Raw genomic sequence first — 14,404 nt, 5'->3', positions numbered from 1 at the left:
TGCATAACGATTCCCTGCCATTTTTACATGTGCTTATTACATGTATTGCTTCACACTAGTTGATAAATCTTGGAGGTCTTTAGGGTGGAGAAATCTATGGTGGATATGAAAAAATATTAATCAAATTGAAAACAATAAATGTCTCTATATAAAGTTTGTTTGTTTTGAAATAAGAGAGGCAAGGTTTGCAAGGAGCCAAGCCAGCTGCCAGCCAAGGAGGTGGATGCCACCAGCCCTGCTCCTCTCCCACAACAAGGTGGCAGGAACAGCAGCCTCAGGGAGCTCCCCTGGGCTAAATCCAAGGGGCAGGAAAATGTGTTTTTCTGCTGGTACATTGCTTCTTTTTCTTTCTGAGGAAAAGGATTTTGGAGTAGCTCTACAGCCAGTGGTAGTCCAGTTGAGAGCAGGAGTTCATCTTTTTCTGGGTTTTCTGTGAAGGTTCTGCTAAACTTCACACTATCTGATCTGAGTACTTTTTTATTTGGCATCTCATTTTGCCTATTCAGGGCAACCATCAAAACAAAGGAAGTACCAGCCTGAGAAAATGAAGTGTGATGTGCTGGAACACAGAGATGATTTGACAATATTCATGTGCTAGAAAAAAAGGCTGAGGATGAAGTATAGCATGTAATCACAGTTGGCTCTGACACAAACAGCCATTGTTATCTTTGGCAAGTTACTTGATCTCTTGGTATGTCAGCACTTTCCAGCCTCAGAGGAGTGTTGCAAAAGTACATTCATTAATATAAATGACATAAGCAACAAGAAAAAGCCAATAAAACATAATGCTTTGCGCAGGTAAGAACCTGCACAAAAAGTAAAAGAAAGTTTAAAAACCATGTTGGAATTATGGGTTAAAAAATAAATGAGAAGTAAAGATGCTTTTCCAAGTTCATGATGAGGTGAAATCATAATTCAGTGTTTATCTCGTTGCACAATGCAAATAAATTAATGCAGGTATTATATCACTAAGAAGATGTGAAGAGTAGGAAGCAGGGAAAAAGGAACTTTTAAAAGGATTCAGCTTTGACAGGACAAAGAAACAGCCTGATCCTTATGAATTGTGGGCACCTAACAGTTCAGCATGTATTGAATACAATAATCAATGATGAAGGAAAAATTACAGGGAAGTAATTCATAATAACAATATTTAAATAGCGTTTTAAATTTTTCCAGCTGTTTGTAAAAGAGATTTTCTCTACTGTTTTTTAAATTTCAAAGAACATGTGATTGTAAAAATTTATTAATAAGACCCAACTTGTGTAGCTGGTATGTAAAATGTGCTGTACAACCTTAGCTATTGAAGAGAACATGCATGGTGGCCTTTCCTTTGTGGAGTGAATGTGGAGACAGGCGATAACCCACAGCTTTACCTCCTTGAGTGCAACAACTGTGCTTTTTCCTGGTGTTTGTGTTACTTATACATGAATGATACAGGCAAAAGAAACTTCTGCTTGCCCACTAATACAGCCTGTGATAGATCACAGGGTAATGAAAGTAATGTTTGAGTGTAGGTTCCACATTTGTGGAACAGCTTTATTCCTAGAAGATATTTTTGTTTAGAATTTTCATGCGATTCTTCAAGAAAATATTTACTTGCAGAGGCAACAGTGAAAAACACTGTCTTGCAAATATATGGTCTTCTCCCTCTAGTGAACCCATCACATACAAAAGCTAAACACACGTACGTGTTGGCATAAGATGTCAGGATTATACCCTTATGACTATCAATTCCAGACTTATATTTTCTATTCAACAGCCATTGATCTCATGTAACCAGATCAAGACAATATGCAACAATGAGAAACACGAGAAACAAGTTTTCTTAAATGCAAAATTCACTGAAATGCAAGTTTAAGAACCTTCCATTCAGTTTCATCTTAGTTCTGAATTTCATTGACTGTTTCACACTCAATAAAGTTTTGCCAGCAGAAAGATGATACTGCTTCTGCAAGTATCTGCTGAAGAGCAGGAAGATGTACTCATCTACATTAGCTTAATATTAGTTACATTTTTTCAATGTATGAGCTTATTGTCTTTTCTAAGCATACTTTGGACAAAAACTTTGAACTGTTGGAAGTGGTAGAGATAATTAAAAAAACTATTAGTGTCTGCATTGCACATCTAATACAATGTTTACATTATGAAAAGGAGGTGGGCCAAAATATCCACTGGCAGCAGTTACAAGCGGAGCAGAGATGTTGGCAGCAGCATCTGTCTGTCCCAGAGCAAATTCTGGCTGGTGATTCTTCACAGAGCACTGTGTGGTTTTCTTTGCTCCTACATAAGGCATATTCCCAATCATTAACGGTAAGCAGTGGCAGACAACATTGGTGGATAACTTAAGAAAACTGTGGTCTGAAGACCTCTCTTTTTCAGTAGGCATTCCCACCTGGGAGCACGATACCTTTCTCCCAGTGCGTAATAGGAGGTATTTTCTGGTTCCCACTCTGGTGAGATCTTATTGGTCTCATCCTACTCACTGATCTCTGTTTATTAACACGGCAATGGGTCTCACACTGAGCTATTAGTTCACACATCTAGATAATTAGTGCTACTTATGAAAGTGCAACAAATATTTTTTATCTCTATGACTCAATAAAACTTGTTCTGGAAGGAATACCAGATTTGGCTCGGAGCTGATCTCTGTCCATTTTGAATATTTTATTATGTATCAAAGTAAATCTTGATCTCAGTTTTCTTTCACTGTTATATCCACTGACTTTTAAGAAAGGTAGCTTCAGAATTATACTGCCTAAAGATCAGGATCAAAGGCAATTGCTGCTAATTTGGTGATATTATCTTTTTATATCACTTATTCTTTGATAACAGAATTTATGAAGATAGAACGTCTCCCAGAAAGTAATCTGTGTTTGCTCAATTTTATGTTTTCTTCCCTTTCAGAATCCAGTTTGTGATTTCCCATTTACAGAGTTTGGAACACACTGCAACAAAATCACAACTCTGAAGCCATATGAACATTTAAGACAATATTTGAGGAGAAACACATCCTGATACAGGTGTCAAGGAATACTACAGCTGCAGTCATCATGAGGAATGATCAAAGCTTGAATCTTTCTTTTAAAGACGACTGCTATTAAAAAGGCCTTTTATACAATACTAACTGGTTAGTTTCATTAGTGCTACTGCAATAATGAATGCCTAACATACATTCATGTCTCCAGATGGTAGAACAGTGCTATAAATCCCATTTAAAAGATGCTCAGCCCTGAAAATGTTTTTTGAGAAGGTGGAGTTAGTAGCTGCTGAACACTTTTAAAAAACTGGTTAATGCTGGGTGTGAACCAAGCTTTTCCAGACAGCTCTCCTAATAGAATCTCACAGCTCTATAGCAAGGCATAAAATGAACTCTAGTCTTCTTAATCCTGTTGCAGACCATCTTTTCTTGAACCGTATCTTTATATCTACAAGTAGATACTTCATAAGACTCAGATTGGCCCATTAGTATTTTGTTCTTTTATAAGTAATGCTGCATCTTTGCTAGCTAAGAGACTTCCTTTTGACTAAAAGGTCATCGATTTACATGGGTGAATTCTCGATCAGTTCTTTCTCTCTGACAAATTACCTTTAAGTCTTCCCAGTGCGGAAAAGTCTGGGGAATGCATGTGCTGACATTTAGAAAACTCTTCACATAATGCTTCCTGATGTTGGTTTCTTATTCCTTCTTCACTCAATTAAGGAGGTGTGGCAGTAGCCATGTGATGAAATACTAAATTCTGCAGTTTTCTTTCTTCCTACAGAGAAAGGTCAGGATACCTTTCCAGGACAGAGTAAAATGCTTGACAGAAAATATTTCAAGGGAGGAAAATATTAGAAGAGGAGAAAAGAATTTAGGCCAAGCTGGAAAGTGGGATATGTGAATTCCCTCAGGCTGAGGAGGGAATTAAATCTGAGTCTAACACAGCCCACATCCAAGAAATATACTAATCATTAGACTATTATGCAAAAAAACAGCTGCCTTCTCTTTCTTCCTCCTTCCTATTCCCCTGAAATGGAAGGTGTTTTTCTGCTGTGTTCTTAACCAGCCCATGATATATTGGGTCCTTAAAGTGATTTTGGAATAGGGACATCATGTTTCTGAATTCCAGGTGAATCTTTCACTTAGATGGGAAAGAATAATTTCAATTTTGGATTGAATTGAGAGAACGGTATCACAAGGCAAGTGCGATGGCATAATTTTGTCTCTCTAACAGAATTTTTGGCTCTCTTGCCCTTTTGGATTAACGAATCTAAATTCTGCCAAAACCTGCACCTACTTTAAGTGCACAACTGAGATTTACAAATCTTAGCCAACTCTTCAAGTTCTTCTAAAAAAAGAAATGATAAAAAAAATTAATTTTGAATTGTGAATAAAGGCAGGAATAGTGTGAAAAAGGCTGATAATAGAACTGTGATGGACATAAAATTTCAACAAGGAATTTATATTTCCATCTTCAAAATCGGCATTCAAAGAACTCTAACTTTATGATTTTAAATGCAAAATCTGAGAGCACAGTCTCAGAAAATGCTTAATTTTAAACAAGTTGGTAGAAAGATACCATTGTACAAAACAAAAAGATGAATTCATGTAGACTACAAAGACTAATTTGTGAGAACACTTTTATGGAGTTTTAAATATTATTTAAAATATTTTGATATACAGCAACTGATGTATGAGGCATAGCTAACCAAACTTGAATCCTCCATTACTGAAATGCAGACATTAGATGTGCAACGAAACATCAAAATTTCTAAACTAAACTTGCTAAACCAAATTTTTTATATAGCAATTTACTTATTTTTATGCAGTATGTCTACTGGTACTTCAGATTATGCTGCTAGATTTAACAGTCCTCTGTGATTTAATAAATAATGAAGATAACTTTGCTCCCTTCATTGCAATTTGGAATGAATGGAAAAGGAACAAATGAAAAAGAAATGAAGGGAAAAATGGAAAAGGAGATAAAATGGAGACAACAAAAATCCAAATTAAACACAAAACTATCTTTTATTGATGAAAAAAATTGAAAAAAGGAAGATGTGATAGATTTTCAGCAGAGAAAAACAGTAAGTCTCTGCATCATGTATCTTAGACAACAGCTGTAATGGTAATACATTCTGAGTTTTGCAGTGAATGGAGTTATTTTTTTTCTTTTTATTTGTTTTCAATGTGTTTTATCAGCTGACTACACTTTATTTGACTTTTTTTTAAAGATTGTAGATTTACTCACTGAAAACTGAATAGCTTTCTAGCACTGTATGTAAACTTTTTTCCTACAAGCTCTGAGCCTAAGAATATTAAGAATGGGAAAATCCAATTGAAGGAGGGTGCTGGGGAACAATGAAAGGGAAGGAGAGAGGGAGGATTAATCATGTAACCACTTTCCCATTTCAGACTTTTAAGGTAATATAATTCATGGAAAAAAGGCCATTACCTCCATCTTTACATATAATTCAGGACTAATTAAAACAGTCCAGGAAGGGACTATAAACAGGGTTCATCTCATGTCAGAACGGTCTGGAACAGGGTCTCTTTGAGGTATACATATGTGTAAGTCTATCGGTGTGATTTTTGTTCCAACATTTCTTTTGATAGAAAATTAGTCCTGACTAGATCAACCTGAATGATTAATCAGTCTCATTCTCTGACTGTTTTCAATTTTATGTGATTTTCCTGAGGCAGGGATCACTCATTCTGAAAATTGGCTAAGCATCTTGTGGACCACCTCAATCATTTGCTATCTAAAGAAAACATTCATCAGCAGTCCTCAAAGCAAGGAAAAAATAGAGATGTGGTTCTGAGCTCAGTAAGAGTTTGGAACAAGACACAACCACTTCACAAAGATGAAAAATTTTGTCACTGCTGGAGGATTGAATCCACAGGGAGCTGAACACCTTTGACAGAGCTAAAACCTGACTCACATAAGATACGGAGTTCCCAGCACATTGCTCCTGATCAATGTTTGTATACTGATTCAGGAAGGTTACCCACCCACAATGACACAAGCGCTCAAGGGAAGCTGTTAGCCAGGAGCCCTTGCTTTTTGCAGAGGGAAAATTCAGTGCTCTGTTGTATTCTGAAGGTGTGAGACAGCAGCTCCTGAGTCAGCCTGCTCCACCAGGATTTCCCACAGGAACTCTGCTGCACATGACTCCAGCTGGCGTAGTGTTTCCTGAGTAAGTGCTGGAGGTCTTCCAGGGACCTCTGATGCAGAGCTTAGCCAGGTCTTCCCATGAGCTTTGTCAATATTATGTAACTATTCTTCCCTTTGATAATTTCTTATAGCTGTGCATCCATAAGGCTCATGGAACTTTCTTAATTTTAATAAAATATATACCTGAACAAATTCAAGAAGCCCTAAGTTTATTCTGACACTGAACTTTTAGAAATCAATGAATAAATTGGTAACATGCCTAAAAGTGTGAGTGACATTCACTATAGCAGTTGAGTTTTATTATGCTTGTCTAATACACCGAGAATGACGTTTAAACAAGGCAGTTCTTAACACTCGGTTAAAAAGACATTCATGTGATCCAACTCTTCTAAAATGAATACACAATTTTTCTGGGGCTCACTGAGGCTGTGGATAATTTTCCTTCCATAGAACATAGAGTGCCAATAACCATGCTTTTGAAAAACTGTCAAAGTACAGTTCATATGGCTGGACACAGCTGAATTCAGCCAAACACTGTCAGTTACAAAATCCTCGAAAACATCAAAAAGCAGAGGAACTACACCTCTATATTTACACCTGCCTAGGGCTTGCACACTGTTTATGCAATTTTACTCATGCTGACTTGCTGATGCCTCATGGAAACATTTGGAAAAAGACAAGTGTTTTATTTACAGACAGTTTTGCCGACTATCATACTTTTTGTGTCTAGGAAAAGCTAGCTAAAAAGTGATATCTGATCTTTCAAAATTCATTCTGCTCTACCTGTGACATCTCAGTTATAGTTTTCAGTGTTTCCATGAGGCATTAGCAGGTCTAAGAGAAATGAAATTGTATTTATATGACAGATTACTGTGTCTTTCTTTTGAGTAAAGGGTCTACTGTGAATTTCAAAAACTGTATTGTAATGAGTAAAAAACCCACCTTGTGAAACCAGCCCATTCTAGATATGTCCTATTCTGGTGCTGGACTAACATTAGGTTGTCAGGAGTCCAAGAAGAGAGAATGACAAACTAACTCACATGTCTTTCTTTTGTTCTCACCTACATCTGCCAAAAAATTTCAGACTACAAAATCCAAAGATGAATCCTCTATTTTTTCCCATTACTATTGCAGCAAAAATATCCAGCAAAGCAAGCTCTGTGCCAATCTAACTTTGGCCTAGCCTGGATGGACCATGCCTAATCATGAAAATTAGTATAACTTCAATGACCTGCCCGTTCATTCATTCATTTGCCTTCCTCCTCCTGAGACTGCCAGTACACTTCCTGGTCTTGATACCTTCTGAGACTTGTAAACTGGTCAGCATGAACAAGTGCTGAGTGCATTCTTTCAGGTGTTGACAATTGAGCACTACACAGATCAAAACTTGCGGTGCCTTAAGAAACCACTGATTTGGACGTAAACGTCCATTAGCAACTACTTTAATCATCTTGACCCAGAAACCATCCAACAGAAGGACTCCTAGTCATTTGTTTACAAAGAAGACATTTCTACCATATTTTTACTGCTCAAGTAGACTACCTCGATGCTATATTCACAGAGAATTTTTTTGGGAAAAGTGAGTTGGGGAATTTTACTTCAAAGCTCATCTAAATCTTCCTCTGAAAACCAAAAAAAATGCTTGTGAAAGTTGTTAAATGAACATTGACAAGCAACTTCTTTAAATACACACACATTCTCAGACTTACTTTCTTACACCACTCTTTTATCTTGTATAATACTTAATGGATGACATATTTCATTCCACAAGTTGACAATGTTAAAAATGTGCTATTCCTTCTAGTTTTAGTGTACTGCAAAGCCACTGATAGCTACAGGCACTATGAGCGATATATGACTGAAGAAAAATGAGATTACTGCTGATAAGGAACAAGAGACACTCATATCTTAAAAGAGTCTGAAATCCAGCAAATATGATCCCCAGCAGCAGATGCCCCTCAGACAGACAATGAAAGAAAAATGGTGGAAAAGTACTCGTTGTGGCTTGTTGTTTCCTTCAGCAAGAATGGCAGAGAAATTAAATAGCTCTAGCATACTGTCTGCATGAAGGAATCCTACCTCTCTGGGAAAAACATAACCCAAAGACGACAGTCTAACAAAATGAGCAGTAATTTTCCAGTATGGAAAAAGTGATATTACTCTGACTCACCTTCTTTGGTAAAATATACCTTTACTCTGGAAGTGTTGCTCTTTTGAAGGCTATCATGCTGTTATCATCAATGTTTATCATAATAATGATCAATTTAATGGAGGTACAGTACCAAAGCCAAACCTCAGGCTGGAAATACTGTATTAATGATTCTTTAACAAAAGAAATGAGACATATGCAAATGTGAAATAGCTCCTTTCTCTGTCTATTAATGTGTCCCTGGAACATGAATGAACATAATTTAAAGATGTCAATATTTCATGCTACAATACAACCCTTACCTTGTATCCTGATGATTTGATGTGCACTCCTCGCTTGGTCAGTGTAGATTTCATTCGGATGAAAAAAGAGCGCTCTAGAGTGTTGTCAGTGGTTAGTAAACTGGGGCTTGTAGATTCCACTAGGGAATAGAAAAAATACATATACACATAATTTAGATTTTATACATCCCCTCTAAGCTATTTTTCAGGTGCAATCCTTGAACTCACTAAAAATAAATGACTGATGGATGCTAAGAGTGTTGTAATCAATTTACCTCGTTTAGAAAACGTTTACTTAGCAAAAAAAATTTTGAAAAATATATGTATACTCAGTAAGTCTCATTTTCAAGTTATTTTTCCCGTAGAATTTTTAACAGAGATTTGTCTCATTAACTCTTTCTTGTGTGATTTTGTTATGACTGGAGTTACTTTGTTAGGGTATGATATTGTTTTAAAAACTGGGGAGTTCTTCAGTATTTTGTGAAAGGCGAAGTCTCACTGAGGTAGCAATTCTGTCTGCTGAAATAGGCTGCAAATTCTGCAGGCTTTTATTCCCTAGGCTCCACTCCTCGCTTGCAGTGATACCTAGGGTGAGTCACTGCTGGTTTTGAGTGCCTTGGTTTCCCCATTACTGAGGGTTAATTATTACCAATAAAGCACTGAGCAGCCTGAAGGCAAAAATGCTCAAGTAAATGACACATATTATTATTATTGTCATCATCATCATCATCATTGTTAATTATTGGTGAATAATTAGTCACTAATGAAATATCTTTGTAGTCCAATTGAAGAGATATTTCCTGCTTGAAACTATTGCTCTCGCCGGTGCTTCTCACTCCCTCAACTGTAACCACTTAAACCAGTAAATAAATACTCTTAGTATAAACCATGATAAAATAGTGGGTACAACCCTAGTCAGCACTGAGATATTCTTTACACAATCTTTATTATCGCTATTTTTAGCCCTGATAACCAAGCTCTCCCCAAAATATTGTTCATGGGAAAACTCTGGAGCAGCTTACAATAAGCAAGCATTATTGGAGATTAACTAACTTTCAGTTTCAGTGAGTAATTAACACTGAATAAAAAAGTTATTTTGCAATTATTCTGCTATTGTTTTGGAGAATTGACCAAACTACTAGTAGAAAGTATTCAAGTGTTTAAAAAACATTTGTTATGCAGTCAACAGAAACACAAAAACTTGTTTGTGAGCTAAGGATTATATCGAATTGTCCTTGATTTAATGTGGTCATGTTGTCTTGTGTTTGTGACATTTCAGCTCTATTGTGATGAAATAACTGACAACAGTGCCCCTTTCTTTAGTGTCTCTCTTAAGATTTTTTTGTTTTAGAGAGCATGAATTCGATGTCATTTTAAATGTACAGCTCTTTATCACTCGAGGGAAAAGCAGAGCCATGTTATATTTAGTACTTTCATTTCTTCTGATTAAATATGAATTACTATGAAATTTTTCTCATCATCTAACACGCCATAATACGCCAACAGCTTTTTAATACACTATATAAGCACAAACTTCTGCTCTAAGAGTTTAATTTGCCCCTCTAATCCAATCACATCAACCTTATTTCTCTTATCAGAGATTCCCATTTTGAATTAAATGAGCTCATTAGTTTTAATCAAAAGCAGAGAGATCAAAACTTAAACGTAAATGCTTTAGATCAGAACTGTCAGTCAGCCGTGCAGTTCTATTTTACTAAAACACAAGATCAGAGACCCTTAGAATCAATTTTTTCTCGTAAGGGATGCCAAGAGCTTGAAGATGCTATATCCTTTTTTTTTTTTGCTCCCAAGGACAGATTATACATTTAAGGTTAGACTTAATTTAGAGTATTTTTTTTCATCCTGGTGGAAATGGGAAAGTATGCCATTCTGCTGTTGTCTCTTTCACATTTATTGGTGCTGGTCCTTGGAGACCTGAACAAATGTGAAGCCATCACAATCCATGCAACAAACCTGTCCTCAAAAAATTCAGCTCTGTTCAGCAATATCATCTAAGAAATAAAACTCTGAAAGGAAAGATATGTGTTTCAGGGTACAGGATAGCAGAACCCTGAAACAGCAACCAGGGTCACCGGGATAGCAGCAGTACTGGTAAGATGAGGATCATAATTAATTATTATTTTTATTGTACAGTACTGTGCAGTAGTTAAAGAGTACATTAAGAAACCACAGCATCGGTGCTTCCCGCTGTGTGAAGAAATGCTAAAATCAGCTTAACAAGTGTAGTTGTTGTAGTCCAGCACATTATGCTCTAGCACAGGCAATAAGTACAATACGTCCTCATGTGTTCTAATGGTAATTACCTAAACACACAGAAGTAATGTTAATTAAACACACCATATCTTACGCTCGAAAAATGATCAGGCTATAATACATATGTACCATCCCAAGCAATTGAAATTAAAATTTCTCTTTCATACACAGTTTTATGAAAGCAAGGAAAACATCTGACATATAGTACAGTGTACTTGGCATTGACATTTTCTGGGCTTATGTCACCTTATATCATAAGCTTAACGTTATTTTGCTGTTACTATAATATGTACAAACCTATACATCTCTGTAAGCGAATGTTATAAAATGCATATAATTTATCCAACAGACTGGAACAGTGTCTGTCATATAAATATGTATTCTAAAGTGTTTGATTTTCTTTATAAAAAGTACTTGAGAGTGTATGTGTGAGATGGGATTAGTTACCTAAAAGTCCAGAACAGCTTATGAACAGCTTTCTGAATGTCTCTCAGGAGAGAACCATTAAGGCTGATAGTACAAATCTGCATTCAGAGTTGCACCCACCCACGGTAGGTACTGTAACAATGCTAACAGTGATTATGCATGCAGGATTTTAAAAATAGGATGTGTACAGAACACATCCATTGATGTCAGTGAGATTTGCACAGGAATATATGGAATATGGTCCATTATGAGTTCTCAGGAGTTGATTTTAAATGCCTATCACTCAGCCTTTTCAATTGTTTTCCAACTATGTCAAAGGAGGCTAGCAATCTGAGGAACATCAGAATGAAACTCTGTAGCAATTAATTTTTGAGTTTTTTTTTTTAAATTTGTAATCTAAGACCTTTAAAAAAGCCTGAAATGAGCAAGGTCTGCTTGGCTTGATACTGTAGTAACAAAGGTGTCTTTTACACTGAAAAATAGTGCTCTTGGGCTGGATTTACTGAGTCTGAACCTACTGTTGAGTTATAAACCTCTGAAACTGTGAGTTTAGAATGATAATAATATGATAAAAGTCAATGCTCACTGTGTGTGAATGAAAGCACTATATACCACCAGGCCTAGAAGTATAAAAAGTAAGTCTGGATTGTCTTTGCAAAACAGGTAACTGTGTACTCTGTTGGGAAAGCACTCGCCTTTGTGTGTCTTTAAATATCTTCGGCAGATACTACTAAAGGAATAAAGCTCTTCTCTTTCCGCTCCCAAAGCTGCTAATGCAGGTTGAGATTTCTGGACACAAGGAACGCATTGTCCATTTCAAAGGGCATGAAGCTGCAACCCACTATACCTGTACGAAAGTGTCATAAATGTTAAAACGTTAACTAAGAGCCACAGAGTCAAATGGGAAGATAGTATGAACTAGTAGCCAATTCACAAAATTATTTAGTTATCTCCTCCTAAGCATTTCTTTGTGAACAAGCCTTGTAGCTCTGATCCTTCAACGGGCTTTGCCTTGGGAATAATCTTGGGTCCAGACCTCACAAACCAGTCATGCACCATTTAACTTCACATGCTGGAAGAGTTCTTCTGATGTTAGTGGAATATGTACTGATAGATAAACATGCACGTAACTGTTTGGACGACTGAGGTCCACGGCTGTGATCCTGCAGTGACCTGCAGATGTACTGTGCATCTGCGTGCAGCCTGACTACCTTAATGCCATAGAACAAAACAATGTAAAACAATGCAAATAATTGCTATTACACAGCAATAGCACAAGTACTATCCCTATGACTGACTCACAAGCACATTCAAATTCAGATAAACAATTTGTCCCCCAGGAAAAAAAGAAGTTCCAAATTTGATTTATGTCTTAAATAACGAAATGCTGCCAAAGCAGCCTGAATAAATATTCACCAACTTCTGGGTTTTTTTTCCTCACATGCATTAAAAATAATTGAGGGGAGAAAAATGCATTTTCGCATGCCAAACAGATAAAAGATAGGCTTCTTATTCTTAGGGGGACCAGAAGCTACAGAGGGAAAACCAAACAACAACAAGGAATTTGAGGCGGTTGGTGGGAAAAAAGCTTATGGCTTAACATACAGGAAATTCTGGATTTGGTAGTATTTCAGGAAGTTTTCACATGGCTTTCATTTCTCTTCCTTGAAAACAGGTGTCTATACAGCTTTTAAGAGATTCTCAAACACCAACTATACAGCTCTTAAAAGAGAAACAAAATAAGAGAACATACAAAATAGTAAGAAAAAGGGAGCTCTCTTCTCATGTTATCTTCTACAGTTGCAAACCTTGTCCCACATCTTCTTAAAGTCTTATAATCCTTTGCATAGGCCACTGAGAATCATTATGTTCAGATGAATAATTAGGTAATATAAATCTATCATTTTCAGTTGGACTAGATGCATCTTGGTAAATATTTCTATTTCTTCTGTGCAGTTTATTGTCTGTAAACAGGCATTAAAAGACTTTCCAGGAAAATTTAACCTTGAGTAGTTAACTGTCCTGTTTTTTCTCATATTATTGCCTCTTAAAGTGTGTTTTTAACCAGAAAAGTGACTCTCAAAAAAGCACTTTTGCCAAGGTCATTCTCTCTCTGTAGCTTACAGATCAAATTTGATCATTTTATAAGCTAAAAGATAGATTTTTCTAACTACTAGCCCAGCAAATACAATTCAAAAGCTTCAAGTTAAGACAATTTATTTCCAATAAGTGCAAGTTACTATGAAATTATACTTAGCACTTGTGCAAATGCATGGTTTTAAGTGAAGTGGGTTCAGTCTGATTGCAGGCTGAACATGGGCAAGTACTGGAAGCTAAAACTTGGTCTAGGAAGGTGCTGAAGATTCTTGGACTATTCGGATGAACCACTTCAGCATATTTATGCACATGGGCAGCCTGCCTGGAGATCAACTGATGAGCACAGAGCTAGCAATTTCTATAGGTGCTCTCTTTGTCTCGCTGGTGTGCTCAGCATCTTGTAAAATCAAGGACTATCTGAACTATTTAGTTAACATTGTGGGTGGCAAAGAAAAGGCTAGTTCATTCTGCCAAAGCAATACTATTTCTAAAAGGGGCTGTAGGAATAAAATTTTTGCTGTAAGCTGTCCCAGTTATACAGAGGAACTTGAACTCCTGAATAACCAGATTTGGATCTGAAATTCATGGTATTTGTATCTAACTTGGTAAGACTCTTAAAATGTCTCTTTTGCTATTTACTGAAAAGCTGAAGAAGTTAAGAATTGGACCCCAGGCTTTTGGTGACTTACCTCCCTTCTTTCTTTTACACAGGGGGAATAATGCTGGGTTCTGGCCAAGGCCTCACTGAAAAGGGGAAGGCTCAGGGCAGCTCTTCCAAAAGAAATGGAAAGAAGGATGACTTCCTCTAAAGAATTTATTGCTAGGTAATGTTTTCAGACAAGATAATAAACTGTTCTTTCTTGTCATTCTACCTCCAAGTTGAAGACAATTCACTTTTCATGACCTATAAGCCTATTAGAAATTCAAAGGCATAAAAACTTTAAACCCTATCAGACTTCTGTTGAAAGCTGGTTCTTTTAATGTTGTTTGTTTGTTTTCTCTCTCATCCCTCCAAATTTTCC

General features: G+C 36.6%; 1 protein-coding gene across 5 annotated transcripts in view; it reads right to left on the bottom strand.

Moving 5' to 3' along the window:
- The window catches only part of NPAS3 (neuronal PAS domain protein 3), a 611,537-nt gene that overhangs the window by 48,523 nt on the left and 548,610 nt on the right, over nt 1-14,404 (bottom strand). For all 5 annotated transcript variants that reach the window (XM_050898262.1, XM_050898263.1, XM_050898265.1 and 2 more), the window contains one exon: nt 8,607-8,725. In XM_050898262.1, coding sequence (XP_050754219.1) covers nt 8,607-8,725 — 119 coding nt within the window. The remainder of the gene's footprint in view (nt 1-8,606; nt 8,726-14,404) is intronic.

Source organism: Gymnogyps californianus, chromosome 5 (assembly GCF_018139145.2).
Source record: "Gymnogyps californianus isolate 813 chromosome 5, ASM1813914v2, whole genome shotgun sequence".
NCBI classification, from domain to species: domain Eukaryota; kingdom Metazoa; phylum Chordata; class Aves; order Accipitriformes; family Cathartidae; genus Gymnogyps; species Gymnogyps californianus.
The sequence above is the reverse complement of the archived record's forward strand: the minus strand, read 5'-3'. Positions and strand labels throughout refer to the sequence as shown.